General features: G+C 37.8%; 1 protein-coding gene across 1 annotated transcript in view; it reads right to left on the bottom strand.

Annotated features, from left to right (window-relative positions):
• The window catches only part of SNTG1 (syntrophin gamma 1), a 260259-nt gene that overhangs the window by 5448 nt on the left and 234819 nt on the right, over positions 1-19992 (bottom strand). Inside the window, exons 16-17 of the mRNA XM_052651830.1 lie at positions 15167-15259; positions 11871-11981 (exon numbers count right to left, since the gene is read on the bottom strand). Of these exons, the coding sequence (XP_052507790.1) occupies positions 11871-11981; positions 15167-15259 (204 nt within the window). The remainder of the gene's footprint in view (positions 1-11870; positions 11982-15166; positions 15260-19992) is intronic.

Raw genomic sequence — 19992 nt, 5'->3', positions numbered from 1 at the left:
AACTCAATCATATTCCCCAAACAGTATCTCTTGTGAAATAAGAAATAAGCTCTGGCTTTGATGTATTTGCCTTGTAACCTGGGATATATTATATACTATGAGAGTATGTCTTATTTAAAGCTGTCATCTTATCACATATAGCAAGAACTGAGTCCCTTTACTAAACTATTTCATCAGTTTTTTTTTTAATATAGCTTTTTGATGATATCTTAGACATATAAAACTGTGTTTAAGGTGCATGAGTTGATGTTCTGATAAATGTATGCACTGTAAAAAGCACACCACAATCAAACTAAGTCATATACCACAACCTCTATAACAACTAGAGTGTATGCTAGGCGTGGTTTACTGACTACCTATCCTTGCCACAAATGTCAAATATTTCATATCACTGCCTACCATCACCGCATTACTCATTAGGTCTCTATTAATCTTGTATAACTTGAGCAAACTCTGAGAGATAGTGGAGGACAGGGAAGCCTGGAGTCCTGCAGTCCATGGGGTTGCAAAGAGTTGGACATGACTTAGCAACTGAACAATCACCACAAATCTTGCATAAGGGAAATCGATATATTTTCAAGATATAGATTTCAATTAATTTGGAAAAATATCCAGAAGTGGGATTGCTGGATAATGTGCCACCCCTATTTATCTCTTTAGAGGAATCCTCATACTGATTTCTATAAGAGTGGTACCAATTTACATTCCCACTGGAGATTCACAAGGGTTTCTTTCCTTCTTATCTTTGCCTACATTATTATCTTTGTCATTTTGTTGATAGTTGCCCAAGTTGGTGTAAGGTGATATCTCACTGTGTTTTTGAATTGTGTTACCCTGAGATTTAGAAATATTGAGCAAATTCTTATGTATTTGATAGCTATTTACATTTCTTTTTTAGAGAAGTATCTATTAGACCCTAGCTCATTTTAACTGTATGATTTGTATTTTGGTATTGAGTAGTATGAGTTCCTTATATATTCTGCAAATTAACTCATTATTGGATGCATGGTTTGCAAATAAAATTTTTTCACATTACTTAGAATGGTTTTTAAAAATTTTCTTTGCTATGCAAATCATTTTAATTTAATATACTACCACTTGTCTGTTTTGGTTTTTGTTGCCTATGCTTTTATATCATATATCATATTTTGAATCATATCCAAAATATTATTGTCAAGATCAGTGTCAAGAAGTTTTTTCCCTATGTTTTCTCCCAGGAGTTTTATAGTATCAAGTATTATGGTGAAGTCTTTAGTTTATTCTTTCTTATTTCTGTGTTATCCATTGTATATTTCTAAATTTGTTTATATATCTCTTTTTTCTTTATCTAACAGTTTTTGAGTTTGTTTTTCTTTTAAAAAATACAACTTTGAGATTTAACAAAAGTGGGGTATTGAAGTCTCTTTTTGCTGTTGTTCACTTGGTAAGTGGACATCACCAGATGGTCAATACTGAAATCAGACTGATTATATTCTTTGCAGCCAAAGATGGAAATGCTCTATACAGTCAGCAAAAACAAGATCAGGAGCTGACTGTGGCTCAGATCATGAACTCCTTATTGCCAAATTCAGACTTAAATTCAAGAAAGTAGAGAAAACCACTAAACCATTCAGGTATGACCTAAATCAAATCCCTTACAGTCATACAGTAGAAGTGACAAGTAGATTCAAGGGACTAGATCTGATAGACAGAGTGCCTGAAGAACTATGGACAGAGGTTTGTGACATTGTACAGGAGGCAGGGATCAAGACCATTCTCAAGAAAAAGAAATGCAAAAAGGCAAAATGGTTGTTTGAGGAGGGCTTACAAATAGCTGAGAAAAGAAGAGAAGCTAAAGGCAAAGGAGAAAAGGAAAGATAGACCCATCTGAATGCAGAGTTCCAAAGAATAGAAAGGAGAGATAAGAAAGCCTTCCTCAGTGATCAATGAAAAGAAACAGGAAAACAATAGAATGGGAAAGACTAGAGATCTCTTTAAGGAATTAGAGATACCAACGGAACATTTCATGCAAAGATGGGGACAATAAAGAACAGGAATGGTATGGACCTAACAGAAGCAGAAGATACTAAGAAGAGGCAACAAGAATACACAAAAGAACTATACAAAAGAGATATTCATAAGCCAGATAATCATGCTGGTGTGACCATTCACCTAGAGCCAGACATCCTGGAATGAGAAGTCAAGTGGGCCTTAGGAAGCATCACTGTGAACAAAGCTAGTGGAGGTGATGGAATTCCAGTTGAGCTATTTCAAATCTTAAAAGATAATGCTGTGAAAATGTTGCACTCAATATGCTGGCAAATTTGGAAAACTCATTAGTGGCCACAGGAGTAGAAAAGGTCAGTTTTCATTTCAATCCTAAAGAAAGGCAATGCCAAATAATGGTCCAATCACTGCACAATTGCACTCATCTCATAAGCTAGCAAAGTAATGCTCAAAATTCTCCAAGTCAGGCTTCAACAGTATGTGAACCAAGAACTTCCAGATGTTCAAGCTGGATTTGGAAAAGGCAGAGGAACCAGAGATCAAATGGTTAATATCTAATGGATCATAGAAAAAGCAAGAGAATTCCAGGAAAACTTCTACTTTATTGGTTATGCCAAAGCATTTGACTGTGTAGATCACATCAAACTGTGGAAAATTCTGAAAGAGATGGGAATACCAGACCACCTTAACTGCCTCCTGAGAAATCTGTATGCAGGTCAGGAAGCAATAGTTAGAACCCAGACATGGAACAAAGGACTGGTTCCAAATTGGGAAAGGAGTACATCAAGGCTGTATATTGTCACCCTGCTTATTTAACTAATATGCAGAGTACATCATGAGAAACGCTGGGCTGGAAGAAGCACAAGCTGGAATCAAGATTGCCGGGAGAAACATCAATAACCTCAGATATGCAGATGACACCATCCTTATGGCAGAAAGTGAAGAAAAATAAAGAGCCTCTTGATGAAGGTGAAAAAGGAGAGTGAAAAAGCTGGCTTAAAACTCAATATTCAAAAAACAAAGGTCATGGCATCCATCCCCATTACTTCATGACAAATAGTTGGGGAAATAATGGAACCAATGAGCAACTTAATTTTCTTGGACTCCAAAATCACTGCAGATGGTGACTGCAGCCATGAAATTAAAAGATGCTTGCTCTTGGAAGGAAAGCTATGACCAACCTAGACAGCATATTAAAAAGCAAAGGCATTACTTTGCAGACAAAGGTCCATCTAATCAAAGTTATGGTTTTTCCAGTAGTCATGTATGGATGTGACAGTTGGACTATAAAGAAAGCTGAATGCTGAAGAGCTGATGCTTTTTAACTGTGATGTTGGAGAAGACTCTGGAGAGTGCCTTGGACTGCAAGGAGAACCAACCAGTCAATCCTAAAGGAAATCAGTCCTGAACGTTCACTGATAGGACTGATGCTGAAGCTGAAACTCCAATACTTTGGCCACCTGATGTGAAGAACTGACTGACTGGAAAAGACCCTGATGCTAGGAAAGACTGAAGGCAGGAGGAAAAGGGGATGACAGAAGATGGAATGGTTGGATGGCAACACTGACTCAATGGAAGTGAGTTTGAGCAAGCTCTAGGAGTTGGTGATGGACATGGAGGCCTGGCATGCTGCAGTCCATGGGGCCAGAGAGTCAGACGTGACTGAGTGACTGAAGTGAACTGACTGAGTTGGTAAGTTGTGCCCCAGTCTTTTTTATCTCATAGGCTACATCATGTAGGATTCCCTTCCTGCACTATCTCCCGAAATTTGCTCAAATTCATGTCCAGTGAGTCGGTGATGCCATCTAACCATCTCATCCTCTGATGGCCCTTCTTTTGTCCTCAGTCTTTCCCAGCATCAGTGTCTTTCCCAATGAGTCAGCTCTTTGCATCAGGTGGCCAAAGTATTGGAGCTTCAGCATCAGTCCTTCCAATGAATATTCAGGGTTGACTTCCTTTAGGATTGGCTGGTTTGATCTTCTTGCAGTCCAAGGGACTCTCAAGAATCTTCAGTACCATAATTGAAAAGTATCAGTTCTTCGGCATTCAGCCTTCTTTATGGTCCAACTCTCACATCCATACATGACTACTGGAAAAAAACATAGCTTTAACTAGATGGACCTTTGTCAGCAAAGTGATATCTTTGAAGTCTCTTACTATGGTTGCATTTCTGTCAATTTTTCTCTTCATATATGTCAGTATTTTTATGTATTAGGTGCTCTGATATTAAGTACATATATACTGATAATTGTTATAACTTTTTGTTGAATTGACCCCTTTTTCATTATATAACTTTCTCTATATTTTGAACAGTATTTTAAAGTCTATTTTGTCTTATTCAAGTAGAGTATCTGACATCAGGTAAGAGAAAAATGAAGTGAAATCATACAGAATATATTCTCTGACTAACTGTATCATACTAGTAATCAATTCTAGAAATATAGAAAAAAAAATCTCCAGATACATAGAACATAAATATCACACTTCTTAAAAGGAAATCCATCTGTTAAAGAGGAAGACTTGAGGGAAATTAAAAATACACTGAGTTGAATAAAAATAGAAATACAATATATCAAAATTTGTGGAATACAGTCCTAAGAAGGAAATTCTGGAATTGAATTTTTATATTAGAAACAAAAAAGTTTTGAGTCAACAATTTTAAAATTCCACTTGAGAAATCAGATAAAGAAAAGCAATATAAAACCAAAGCATCCAAAGAGAAGTAAATAATAAAGGTGAGAGCAGAATTCATCAAGCATCACAGAGCTCAACTGAGGAAATAAAGGAGAACTATTAGTTCTTTGAATAGTCTCTAACAAGACTGACAGATAAATAGAAAGAAGGCATCAATTATTAACATCGGGAGTGAATTAGGGATGCTATTACAGAATCTGCACACTTCAAAGTGACAATAAGGAAATACTATGAAAAAGCCTACACACGTAAATTTGACAGCTTAGATAAAATTGATGAAGACCTTGGAAAGTAAAAATTACTACAGATCATCTGATAGGAATAGATAATTTGAATAGTTACCTACTAAGTAAGTTGAACTCATAGTTTAAAAAAATCCTCAAAATGAAATCTCCTGACTGACGTGGTTCTACCAGAGAACTTCACTAAACTTTTAGGGAAGAATCAACAACAATGGTATACAATATCTTCCAGAAAATAAAAAATGAGGAGAAACATTTTCAGCTCATTTTATTCCAGCCTGTTCCAATACCAAAATTAGGCAAAGACAGTACCAAACCAACCAGCCAACCAAACAAAAAACAACAAAAAAGCCCCAACAGACCAGTAACTCTCATAGATGTAAAAGCAAAAATACTTAAAATTTTGATAAAGAAAATTCAGCCACATATGTAAAAATTCCACATCATTATTAACTAGGGTTTATTCCAGTTGTAAGACAGGGTCAGTATCTGAAAATCCATTAATATATTCTGTTGCATTAAGAAGCCAAACAAGAAAACTGACAATGTCATATTAATTGATATTCATTCATAATAACACCTTTAGAAAAATATGGGGCCTAGCTTAACCTGAGAAAATAATTCCATTAGACCACTGACTCAGCTGGTAAAGAATCCTTCTACAATACGGGAGACCTGGGTCGATCCCTGGGTTGGGAAGATCCCCTAGAGAAGGGAAAGGCTACTCATTCCAGTATTCTGGCCTGGAGAATTCCATGGACTATACAGTCCGTGGGGTCGCAAAGAGTCGGACACAACTGAGCAACTTTCACTTACTCACTTGGTGAAAAGCTAAATGATTTTCCCTAAAATAAGGAACAAATGAAGAATGTCCACACTCATTACTGGTATTCAATATAGCATTTAAATTTGTAGGCAAGAAAAAGATAGCAATGCTATATGAATCTGAAAAAAGAAACCTTTTTCCTTATTTCCATATGTCTTAGTAATCTATATAAATAAACTGGAAGAATTTTAAAAAGCATAAATAGAAACAAAAGACCTAGAACTAATAATATATATATATATGTGTGTGTGTGTGTATATATATATATGTGTGTGTGTGTGTGTATATATATATATATACAGGTTTCAGGATGCAATGTAAATATATAAATGTTAATTATATTGCTACATATTAATTAATATTTGGAAAATGAAAAATTTTAAGATGTTTATATTCTCTCAAAAAAAGAATAAATAGTTTATCTAACTTTAACAAAATATGCATAGGTTCTATATAATGAAAACTACACAATACTGAAGAAATCAATCAAAAGTTCAAAAAAATAGAAAAACAGTCTGTTTTCATTGCTTTAAGGAAGCATAGTAAAGACGTCAATTCTCCTGAAATTGATATCTGTCATGCCCTCCTTCCTGAGGGGCCTCTGAGATTATTCATGGATATACAGAGGGTAATTCTGAAATGTCCATGGAAACACAAAGAAACGAGAACAACTAAGGCAGTTTTAAAAGATAACCATAAAGTGGACAGAACCATCCGTTTCAAGGGTTGTCGTTTAGCTACTGTGTCAAAGAAAGAATGATACTAGCAAAGTGACGGATGCAAAAAAGCACCAAGAAGTAGTACCACAGAGGTAGGACCAGGCGATTTTCCAATGAAGCTGCTGAAATAACTCAACAGAGGAAGAATGGTCTTTACAATAAATGGTGGTGTTGTAACCAGATAACCACAGGCAAAACAGAGATCAGTCAAACCCCACAACTTATAGAAAAAAAAAATAGACTCAAATGTATCATATATAACTGTCAATGGCAAGCTTATAATACATTTTGAAAGTGGCATAAGAGAAAACATTTGGCCCTTGGGGGTGCTGAAGAATTTTTTACATGACACTAAAATCATTATTTCTAAGAGAAAGAACTGATAATTTGGTTTCTAAAAATCTTTAAATTTCTCTGCAAGATACATGATACACTGTTAAGAAGATGAAACACAAATTACAAACTGTAAGAAAATATTTGCAAACATTACATCTAACAAATCCTCATATACAAAATATTGAATTGGCCAAGAAATTTGCTTGGGTTTTTTCCAAACTTCTTGGCCAATCCAGTATATAATAACTCATGAAACTCTTAAGTAAAACAAATCACAAAATACAATTTGAAAACAGGAACAAGTAGGAAGAGATGTTTCACCAAAGGGGACATAAATACTTAGAAAATAGTCACATAAGAAGTTGTTCAGCACTGCTAGTCATTCAGTTCAGTTCAGTTGCTCAGTCATGTCTGACTCTTTGCGACGTCATGGACTGCAACACACCAGGCTTCCCTATCTATCATCAACTCCCAGAGCTTGTTCAAACACATGCCCATTGAGTCGGTGATGCCACCCAACCAACCCATCCTCTTCTCCTCCCACCTTCAATCTTTCCCAGCATCAGGGTCTTTTCCCATGAGTCAGTTCTTTGTACCAGGTGGCCAAAGTATTGACGTTCAACTTTAGCATCTTTCAACTTTCTGATGAATATTCAGGATTGATTTCTTTTGCAGTTGACTTATTTGATCTCCTTGAAGTCCAAGTGACTCTCAAGAGTCTTCTCCAACACCACAGTTCCAAAACACCAGTTCTTCAGTGCCCAGCTTTATTTATAGGCCAACTCTCACATCCATACGTGACTACTGGGAAAACCATAGCTTTGACCAGATGGACCTTTGTCAGCATAGTAATGTCTCTGCTTTTTAATATGCTGTCTAGGTTTGTTATAGCTTTTCTTCCAAGGAGCAAGTGTCTTTTAATTTCATGGCTGCAAGTCATCATGTGCAGTGATTTTGGAAACCTCCCGCGCCCCCTCCCGCCCCCAAAAAATCACTGCTAGTCATTAGGGAATGAAAATTAAAACTATGATGAGAACTTCTGAAAAGAAAAGTAGTGACCATTCCAAATGCTGGGGAGGATGTAAGGAGGCTGAGTTTCTGGTACATTGTTGAAGGGAATGCAAAATGTCACAGCTACTCTGCACAGTGATTTGGCATTTTCTTTAAAACTAAATAAATATTTTCCATATGACTGAGCAACTGCCCTCCTAGGCATTTATTCCAGAAATAAACTCTCATGTCTACACAATGACTAAATAATGGACCAGGAAATATTAAATTAAATGAAATAGAGACAGTTATGACCTGCCTGTTTCCAGGCAAGCATCAGGTTAAGCCTTAGCAATGCTGGATTGTAAGACACATTCCTTACACTTACATGTTCTTGATCTAGTGGGGAAGGCACAGTGGTGCATAACAATCACATGGGGTGGACGCCAGTGTTACAACAGACATGAAGTAATAGCACATATATCATACAATACGCAGGAGAAGTTTCTGTCCCTGTCTTGGGGTTCCTGTCTCTAACCTCATTACAATTTTAAAAATTATATAAATTAATTGTCCAAGGAATTTGATAAGTGACACAAACTTGGATTATGGTTATACATGTGAATTTCTTAAATGTGGACAGGACAGTTTACATATATAAGTAATCACCTTTACTAACTAGTTTTCTAATATTAACAACTGCTACTTTTTAATACTTCCTCTATGTTTATGCTACAATCTTTGAAGATGAAATCTTTCCTGAGTGATTTATTATCTTCCATATGCCAGGTACCATGGGTATTTATTCCTTAAATTTTTCCTGCAAGGCAGCAGTCATAATTTGGTGAATTGCCCAGGTCATGTAGCTGGGAAATGGTAAAGAAGAGAGTTTTACTCAAGTTTTTGTTCGGTGACTAAGTCGTGTCCAACTCTTTGTGACCCCACGGACTGCAGCACACCAGGCTTCCCTGCCCTTCACCATCTCCCAGAGTTTGCTCAACCTCATATCCATTGAGTCAGTGAATGCATCCAACCATCTCATCGTCTGTCGCCCCTTTCTTCTCCTGCCTTCAATCTTTCCTAGCATCGGAGTCTTTTCCAATGAGTCTACTCTTAGCATCAGGTACTTAAAGTTACTTGATCTTAATTTTCTTTTCACTGTATTGTGCTGCCTATTCCCTCATTTAGAAAAAGTGAAGAAATGCTGAATTCTCAAGTGACATCAGTTTATAAGTTTTGTGATGTGATATGTGCTGGCATTCTTCCTGCTTTCCTTCTGTGAAGGAGCTTCTGATTACTGCTCACATGTTACCGTGATAAAGGTTACAAAATAGCAACTGTATTAGTTTTAATAGTGAATATGAACTCGGTGGTACTGGCAGAGGCAATGCACACCAGAACGGCTAAATGATTCTATAGAGCTGGCCGCTGTTCTGATTGGCTGGTTTTAAAACAGTGTCCATGATTAATTTGGTATTTTCAGTATCACTCATCTAGGTCTTTTTCTTCCTCATTTTATATAAGGTGGTGACTTTGAATAAGTCTGGCAATTCACCTATGGTCACACTGTCTCATTGGCCTTGAAACCTCTCTTTTCACTACTCAAAAATTACCGCCTCTAAATTTAAGGAGGAGTACCTGGTGGCTCAGATGGCAAAGAATGTGCCTGCAATGCAAGACACCTGGGTTTGATCACTGGGTTGGGAAGAACCCCTGGAGGAGGGCATGGCAACCCACTCCAGTGTTCTTGCCTGGGGAATCCTATGGACAGAGGAGTCTTGTAGTTGAAAGTCTATGGGGTCGCAAAGAGTCAGACATGACTTAGCCACTAACACTACTAAGTTCAAGGAAAAACATTCAATAAATAGCTTCTGAAACTATTTCTTACTAAATGAATTTATGAAGTATTATGTAAAACATGCTAACCATAAAAAGTAGCATTTTGAAGCTGCTGCTGCTGCTGCTACTAAGTCGCTTCAGTCGTGTTCGACTCTGTGCGACCCCATAGACGGCAGCCCACCAGGCTCCCCCATCCCTGGGATTCTCCCGGCAAGAACACTGGAGTGGGTTGCCATTCCCTTCTCCAATGCATGAAAGTGAAAAGTGGACATGAAGTCGCTCAGTCGTGTCCGACTCTCAGTGACCCCATGGACTGCAGCCCACCAGGCTCCTCGGCCCATGGGATTCTCCAGGCAAGAGTACTGGAGTGGGGTGCCATCGCCTTCTCCTTTTCAAAGCTGGCAGACAACTAATAAATAGAATAGTTAAGGAAGCAGTAAGTATATGAGCTACATTAACGAAGTCTAAATACAATAGTTACTAGTCATTTCACGGCATTTATCTTTTTTGCTCCATGTTGCAGACTAAGGACTTGTTAGCACATTAAAAATATCAGATGAGAAGGAGTTTATCAAATCAAACATATTAACTAGTGGTTGACACTCCACGTTTACCCGAAGAACACGGAACTGACAACAATGACACCACTCACCATGTTAAGATTCCTGAGTGTCAAAGTGGGAAATCCGCCAAACCTTAAGATACATCCTTCTGGAGAGTAGAGATTCATTCTTATAGTGACACCAAGACGCAATTGGAAGAGCAGTGTGTGTGATGACACAGAGCAATGATCCACCCATGGCAGCCGGGGGCACGGAGTTGGGGTGCCCACAGGCAGGTCTGCATTTAGGAACCAGGCGAGGCGGGGTGAGGACACGGGAGTCAGGAGGGAGAGGGTGATGGTACCCAGGCCTCCGTCCACACTGACCGGAGACAGATGTGAAAAACAGCTGGACAGAAGCTGGCAGAGAGGAGTCGCTCCACAGCCCCCTCACAGCACCGAGGAGCAGGTGCTGAGAGGAGTCAAGGGACAAGCTCAGGGCAGGGGTGGGCACTCTGATAGGGTCAGAACCAAGCAGACTGAGAGAAGAGTCTAGACAAAAGCAGGAGCAGCCGTGAGAAGGAAGCTGTCTTGTTAAAAGGAGAGCGAGAGCCTCTGGTCTGCACAGAGCAGGGCTGCAGAGCCCGGATGGGAGTCAGGAAGGTTCTGTCCTTTGGAGGCTCTGAATGTCAGCCAAACCTCCCTTGGACTTAATAGGTACTGGGATGTAACTGAATTATGGTCATTTTAAGTCAAAGTTGAAAATTTATATCTGAGTTTTCATTTCCATAGAATTCATTTTTCACTTTGGTATTCATTATTTATTCTCTCTTCCCCACTGAAATAATATATTTATAACTCATTCTAACCCAAAGACTGTTGGTGTGAATTTCACGGTAGGGCAAAGGAAGTCCTTCAGATTTTGAATATCTACAAATACATAATCATAAACATAAAAGTAGTGAATCTTTCTGATATATTTCAGAATACTGAAAGTCTACATGAAGCAAAGCAAAAAATCACTCATTTATTCATTTTGTTTAACAGAATAACATACAAAAACAAGAATTGATTTTAAAAATATTTTTTAGGAATTGGTATTTATATCCAAAGGTTTCCCAGGTGGCGTTAGTAGCAAAGAACCTGCCTATCAATGCAGGAGATGTCAGAGGAGTGGGTTTGATCCCTGGGTTGGGAAGCTCCCCTGGAGGAAGGAATGGAAACCTACTCCAGTATTCTTGCCTGGAGAATCCCACGGACAGAGGAGCCTGGCCAGCTGCAGTCCATGAGATCACAAAGAGGACACGACTCAGTGAGCACAGACATACACTCATTCATATCCAAAGAGGGAATAAATAGTGATAGAATATCTTTTATAAATTATTATTTAGAATGTGAAACCACCAAGAAAATGTTTCAGTTCCCAGAATATTATTTTAGTATGACAGAAATACAGTTCACAAAAATTAAAACTAAGAAATGAAACGTTGTATGTAATTTATTCTCAAGTACCCATTTCAGTGAAAATTTGTCATTAAAATTTTAAAGTGAATCTATTTTTTTGGTCATGAGAGCTACTCCAAGGTAAACAAAAAACATGTGTTTTTCCACTTACGGGTCTCCTAAATTTTCTCCCCTCTGTTTCTTAATGGCATGAATGCAGTTGGAGGTGGTTTGTGTGATGAATTTGGGTTTACCTTTGCTTCAATCTGTTTAGTATCTGGATTCTGAAACAAAAATTTGATTTTGCTCTTGCCATCATCGGAGGAACCTTTCAGCTGAGAAAACTTATACCTCCAAAGTACCGCCTAACGAGAAAAGAAAAAATAGGTGTCAGTGCAGCTCATCTCTGTATTCAAATGGAGAGATTGCTCTTTTAACTGGTAAAAGTAACCATACTAAGTTAGTCCTATATATCCCAGCATTAAAAAGTAAACTAAAATATGCTTATCAAAGGCTATAATTTAGTAATCAGTATATCCTTTAATTCCCCAAAGCAACATTAATTTCCCTGAAATAATCATTTAAATATATATGTGAATAAATTAATTTGAATATCTCATTTTACATAACCATGAAATAAAAGCCATGCCAGGAAATCAGCAAAAACACCTATCATCCATTTCTTTGTTTTTCTTCCATAGTAGCAACAAGGTGATTTTCAACTGATTACTCCACAGAACTTCCTCTTGAAGCACAAGCTAACAGTCAGACCCACATCTTTGTCAAGACGAAAGGACACCTAAGTGAGTGACTACAAGGAAGCATCTTAGAAACATCATCTGGCAGTGGTGAGAGAGGGGACAGAGGCAGGGAACTCTCCCAGACCACTGAAGGCCCCCGGTTCCAGACCTGTCCTATTCAGACCTGTTCATGAGACTGCAGGTGTCTTGAGAGGAGGAAAGGTATCCTTTTCTCTGTACCTTGTGTTTCTCAACTGTCAAGGCACAGAGTCGATGCATAAAAAGAGTGCGTAATAAACACAAGGAGAAGGCAGGCCTGGCCGATGCTGCAGGAATCCAAATGAGAAGGACTGCCTGCACTGGCCAGGGTGCACCCTCCAGATTTTTTTTTTGGGGGGGGGGGAGTTGTTGAGGAAGAGGCCCCGGGCACAGGACGCAATTTAGGTTTCTTTTGATAATGGAGAGAGGAATGCAGGGGAGTCAGAATGAGATAGACAACAAGCAGTAGGGTGGACCCACGGTGCTCAAGGGCTCAGGATGCATCCTGAGGAAGCCAGCTGTGTATCTGAGCTGGAGTCAGCAGAACAGAAACTCAGCAGCATCGGGCCAGGGGTCCAAGATTTGATGAAACTTCCTGATCAAACATTTTAATTTATTTTCCTATAATGTCTGTATGTATCAGTATTTCCATCAAATAAATGGAACCTTTACAGAGGTTTAAACAGATGATCACTTTGACAATTTATTTGGACTCTTAAAAGAAAAGGAGAAAAAACAAACAAACAAACAGAAAAACTCTTTCTAAAATGTAGGCCTTGTGGGTTGTTTTGCAATAGCTTAAAGTCATGGAACTCTTCACTATGATCTTGTGTGGCCCTGCATGTCATGGCTCATAGCTTCTCTGAGTTCCACAAATCCCCACATCATGACAAGGGGCACTGATTACAGAGTACTTATTATAATCGTATCTATGTAAATTTTAGAATAATCACGATACACATGGAAAAACAGGCTCTTGCTCATGTTTCTACCTGCTGCTGGATGTGGTGTGCTGTTATTCATAACTTACTAATCTTATACTGAGTAACTTCACATGCCATCTGCATAATAAAGACTGGCAGAAAATTTTGGTTTTGCTGGTATAAATTTCTTGGATCCTTGGGGGTTTGTTTTTATGTTGTTTATTGTTGGTTGTTGCTTTTTTTCTGGCAACGTGATGAAATTCAGCCACATTTATGACTCATATTAGCAATTCTCTGCAGAAATCAGCCCTTTGCCAGTGATTTCTTTGTGGCATATGCATACAACTTTGCCAGCTTAATGGAGAGCAACAGCTCTGGGGAGAACAGGAAATGAGTTTACTGAGATGGCTACATCTAAGTCAATATACCTGACAATGTAATAAGCCACCACTGCTTTATTCTCCTCCAGGTTGTCTGAAGGCTGCTCCACTGACAGAGACTAAGCACTTTATTAAATATCCGCTAAATTAACACAGGAGCCCTAAGACATTTTATTTTTGAGGCAGTGCTATTCTTCAATTTGACTAATTTGATTTCTAAGCTTAGCTATGAACTTTATTACTACAAGTCAATCATTTTCATTTTTCCCCCTAAGTATGATTTAAAAATCACATCAAAAATTGCATTCTTTGCAATTCAAAGAAATCTTTATTCCTAGAAATTGACTCAAATGTAAAGGCATTCATGAAATTAGCAACATATAACAAGTTACCTTGGGATGAGTGGTCTTTCTGTGCTGAATTGAACTGATTTAGTTACATGCTTCCAGGCTGCCTTGAACTCCCTTTGCTGAGAACCGGTGAGCCTCCATCCTATAATTCTAACATACTACCTGTGCTGTGTGCCTAGTCACTCAGTCATCCAACTCCTTGCGTTCCCACAGACTGTAGTCACCAGGCTCCTCTGTCTATGCTATTTCTCCAGGAAAGAATACTGGAGTGGGTTGCCATGCCCTCCTCCAAGGGATCTTCCCAACCCAGGGATCGAACCCAGGTCTCCTGCATTGCAGGTGGATTCTTTCCCATCTGAGCCACCAGAGAAGCCCACACTGCCTATAAAACTAAAAAAAAAAAAGTTTCCCCATTTTTGATATTGGAAATGTGGACTCAGAAAAATAGTAAAATACTTTGTTTAAAAAAATTGTTCTGAAAGAAGAAAATTTCCCTTCACTGTGAGGTCATACGTTTAGTAAAAGAGAATATATGTACGTGTTGTGCTTAGTCACTCAGTCGTGCCTGACTCTTTGCGACCCTGTGGTCTGTAGCCTGCCAGGCTCCTCTGTCCGTGGGGATTCTCCAGGCAAGGATACCGGAGTGGGTTTCCATGCCCTTCTCCAGGGGAATCGTCCCAACCCAGGGATTGAACTCAGGTCTCCCATATTGTAGGCAGATTCTTTACCATCTGAGCCTCCCAGGGAAGCCCATCCATGTATAATACATGGATATATATGTGTCTATGGGGCTTCCCTGATGGCTCAGACAGTAAAGAATCTGCCTGCAATGCAGGAGACTCAGGTTCAGTCCCTTGGGAAGATCCCCTTGGAGAAGGGAATGGCTACCCACTCCAGTATAAACACTTTATATAGTTGTAATGTTTTGTGGCAAAACATTTGTTTTATTAAAATCCAAACTTCTATTTTTCTCTAAGCAGATTCAGGCATAATTTATCTCCTATTAATAAAGTCTGACACCTGATCACCAGGCAGCCTGCTGACAGTAGTTGGAAGCAGTTTCAGTTGCTCTCAGCATATGACGCCTGCCTCATGTTCGAGCTGACGGGGTACCCTACCTTGGTCGCAGCGTCGAAGCAGATGAAGCCAGTGCTGAAGTCAATCGTGAGCCCCATCAGGTGACCCTCCAGCACACATGCATATGTCTTGCACTGGACAGAACAGAGAACTGTTACTTTCACGGTACTGACCCAACATCTGGGTGAAGAGCCCACTTTCACCAGACTGTCATACTGCCTGTGACAAGTTCCTTATATGATTAATAACATAACAGCAGACTTTACTTCAGCAACAGCTGTAGAAGAAAGCCGGTCTGACTGACATCCTGATGTTAACAGAGCACAAGCTGAACCGGCTGTGGATCTGCCTGGGGGATGCGGGGTTCCGTTTCCCATCCTACTCCAGGTGACCTTGTCTTGACCTTGTGCCACTTTGATGCCCTTCACTCTCTTGGCAATAAAGCTATACACATATTTTTGGGTGTAGGCAAGATGATATTAAATCATTATATTCTGTAGCTAAATATCACTGCATTTTTATTAAACTAAAAGTGAGTTATTTGAAAGTTATTGTCATTTTATCAATATTATTAGAGAGAGCTCTCAGGCACACAAACATATTTACTAACCAGGTCAAGAACACTACGACCTTAAGAATCTCTGTATGTTCATTGATTGGTACAAGTTACGTTCTAAAGACATTTACCCTTGCCTATTATTTGTGTAAACTTATTGATTCTTCTAAATCAATAATTAACGATTGTTCACACTGAGATCAGACTAAATTATAATTTTACTTACAAAAATATTTTGGGAAGACTAGTTAAATATAGGTGCTGAGATACAAAGAATAACAGATAAGAAATCAAATTGGGAATTATATGAAATGATGCATGTTTATGTTATAGGCTGGTTTTACTTGCACTTAATTGTAAACTGGAGTGGGATATTCAAATCATGAAAAATACTTGTAATTAACAAAGGAGAAAGAGAGAGAGAGGACGAAAGAGAGAGACCTCTACCAACCCTTATATCCTATTTGTGTCTATAATACTGGATATGAAAGTATCGATACATTAAGTGAGCCTCATTCTGACCATTGTTTTATTAAGTTACTAAGTTGTGTCCAACTCTTTTGTGACCCCATGGACGGCAGCACGCCAGACTCTTCTGTCCAACTATGCTACTGCTGCTAAGTCACTTCAGTCGTGTCCGACTCTGTGCGACCCCATAGATGGCAGCCCACCAGGCTCCCCCATCCCTGGGATTCTCCAGGCAAGAACACTGGAGTGGGTTGCCATTTCCTTCTCCAATGCATGAAAATGAAACGTGAAAGTGAAGTCGCTCAGTTGTGTCCAACCCTCAGCGACCCCATGGACTGCAGCCTTCCAGGCTCCTCCGTCCATGGGATTTTCCAGCAAGAGTACTGGAGTGGGGTGCCATTGCCTTTTCTGCTGTCCAACTATAACAATGGCCAAATGTATCAAGTTGCCTCCACCAGACAGGTATATTGATGTGCTTAAGCCCAGTTTACATAGGAAAGTTATGACCATGTCAAATTATTCATTTGAAGTTCAGTTCTTCAAAAAAGTAGATTAAAAAGCAAATTTAATGGGTCTTGTAAGTTGATTTGGGGGCTTCCTGGGTGGCTCAGTGGTAAAGAATCCATTTGCAATGCTGGAGACACAGAAGAATGGGTTGGAGGTTGAATTTCTGGATGGGGAAGATCCCCTGGAGGAGGAAATGGCAACTCACTCCAGTATTCTTTCCTGAAGAATCCCATGGACAAAGGAGCCTGGTGGGCTACAGTCTATGGGGTTAGAAAGAGTCAGAACTGACTCAAAGCACAGCAAGTTGATTTTGGGGTCTAATTTTATTTAGTACATGAGCACCTTCCATACTTGCATCCAACCATTGTCACTTTATTAAAACTACTATCAAATATAAGGAGCATCCAAGGTTGCCTGATTTCCTCTAAATTATACATGATTGTTTTCTGTTTTCAAATGACATTATTTAAAAAATACATGCCAAGTGAAAACACCTTCAGTAGAGAGCATTAACAGTTATCTTATTAAGAACACAATTGTGAATTAAATTACATTACTTCAATAATAATTATATTAAAACAGATGATATAAGTTGAAACCCCTAAAAGTTTTATTCTATGATTATAGTCTTAATAAACATATAATGGACATATTTGTATGTTTGAATATGGAAATATTTGATTTATTGTTTAATTTCTATGTTTGTTTCATAATAAAATTGAATTACAGCTAGAAAAGTGCAAAAAATTATCATTCTTAGAAAAGTTAAATTTGCATTTAATTATATATAAATATATATATCAGTTCAGTCACTCAGTCGTGTCTGACTCTTTGCGACCTCATGAATTGCAGCATGCCAGGCCTCCCTGTCCATCACCAACTCCCAGAGTTCACTCAAACTCACGTCCATCAAGTCAGTGATGCCATCCAGCAATCTCATCCTCTGTCGTCCCCTTCTCCTCCTGCCCCCAATCCCTCCCAGCATCAGAGTCTTTTCCAATGAGTCAACTCTTCGTATGAGGTGGCCAAAGTACTGGAGCTTCAGCTTTAGCATCATTCCTTCCAAAGAAATCCCAGGGCTGATCTCCTTCAGAATGGACTGGTTGGATCTCCTTGCAGTTCAAGGGACTCTCAAGAGTCTTATTCCAACACCACAGTTCAAAAGCATCAATTCTTCGGTGCTCAGCCTTCTTCACAGTCCAACTCTCACATCCATACATGACTACTGGAAAAACCATAGCCTTGACTAGACAGACCTTTGTTGGCAAAGTAATGTCTCTGCTTTTGAATACGTTATCTAGGTTGGTCATAACTTTTCTTCCAAGGAGTAAACATCTTTTAATTTCATGGCTGCAATCACCATCTGCAGTATATGTATTTATATATTGTAAATTTATAATCATGTAAATTGTATATTATATGAAAGTGAAAAAAGTGAAAGTGTGAGTTGCTCAGTCATTTCGGACTCTTTGTGACCCCATGGACTGTAGGGTCCTCTGTCCATGGTATTTTCCAGGCAAGAATACAACAGTGGGTTGCCATCCTCTTCTCCAGGGACTATATATTTGTTATATATTATGTATGATTATTATATGTAATATAATTATGATATATAATGATTATATATTAATTTGCAGAATTTTATATATTATTACATAACATTTGAAGATACATCAAAAATAAAATTATTTTTCATATGCCCTTTTGGATGACAGCTAAATGTCTATAGTGGATAAAAAACACATGAAAGTCTGAAATAAATAACTTCAAGAGAAATCAATTTTTGAATGTTATACACTTCACTGAAAGCCTTATTTTAAACAGGCTGTATTATTTTAGATTGAATTAGTGTAAAGTAAACAATAATTATCCATGCCTTACCATATTATTCACTTACTCTGGGGAAATGTTTCAAAAATTGTACAAATAAAGGTACTAAAAATAACAGTAAATTAATTAGGCTTAATTGTGGTACTTTGAATACTAGGGAAATGTAAGTTGTAATTCATATAAATTGTCATATTTTGATTAATATAAAAATGTTAATTTTTGATGTTCACTACATTTTCTACTGTCACCCTGGGAAGCATGGTGAAATTTTAAGACGCTAATTTAAATGACAATTAGGATGTTTAGAAATATCTCCAACAGTTAATTATCTATTAAATAAATATATAGATATTTGCATTAATACTAAGTACATTAGTGATCAGAAAATATTTAAATAGATAAAGGAATAGATTAGAAGGTAGAAAGTGTTACAATGCAGTCTTCTTAATGAAAACTGATTTCAAAATAAAAACAATTTATTAATTCTTAGTAATTCATCAACTCACTGGACATGAGTTTGAATAAGCTCCAGGAGATGTGAAGGCCAGGGTAGCCTGGTGTGCTGCAGTCCGTGGGATCACAAAGCATCAGACACGACTGAGCGACTGAACAAAAACAAAACACCTGTTTCACAATGAGACGTGTCTCCTCTTTATTTCATTTAATTATCAACTTTAGTTGAAGTGGAAATACTAGGAAATATGAGTAAAACACATAAACTTCTTCATGTACATATTTTTACATGCTTGAATTTTGAAAATAACAGATCCACAGTGACCAGTCATTGGTTGTTTCTGGTGGAGCACACAAGGGGAAGTTATAAAATGTGCAAAACAACAAAAAGCTAAAAAGACATTAAATATTTTACTTTCACTTATATATGCATCTTAAATTCCTATTGTGAATATGTAAGGTGCCAGTCAAAAAAATGCATTGCTCAGGACATCAGCTTATAGAATATGAGGTCCAGAGTTTAAAAAAAGAGTAAAATAGAATGAAACAACACAATTTTATCTCTATCTCATTTCTAAACATTAGAGACTTAAAAATCTTAAATTGAAATCAGCAAGTAGAAATTGCTGTGTATTTGTTTCCAAGTGAAGTGTAATATTCCAGCGAAATGATAATAAGGAAAACCTAAAACTATCAAAATAAGTTAAAAAAAGTCAACTCCTATACAGCTTCATAAAATGCTTTAAAATATTCTTAGGGGTTGACACTTACAATATTAATAAAATAATATTTAAGATATTTCTCATCTTTCCACTTTTGATATGAAAAATCTATTTACTAAATTGAGGTTTTATCCAAGTAGATTATTGAAACAACATGTCTTAGTTAGTTTAACATTTTTAGATACATGCATATCAGCAAAATATTAGAAAATGTTAATTGAGCAATGAAAAAATGATAAATGAGTCTTCTCCTTGTCTCTTCCCCTGATTGTCATGTCACATTGTTGTGACTTGATGGATTGAATACAAAAATTTGTAGTCAGAAAAAAAT

This window comes from Budorcas taxicolor, chromosome 14 (genome assembly GCF_023091745.1).
Source record: "Budorcas taxicolor isolate Tak-1 chromosome 14, Takin1.1, whole genome shotgun sequence".
Classification (NCBI taxonomy): domain Eukaryota; kingdom Metazoa; phylum Chordata; class Mammalia; order Artiodactyla; family Bovidae; genus Budorcas; species Budorcas taxicolor.
Note: the sequence above shows the minus strand (reverse complement) of the source record. Positions and strands in the feature narration are given on the sequence as shown.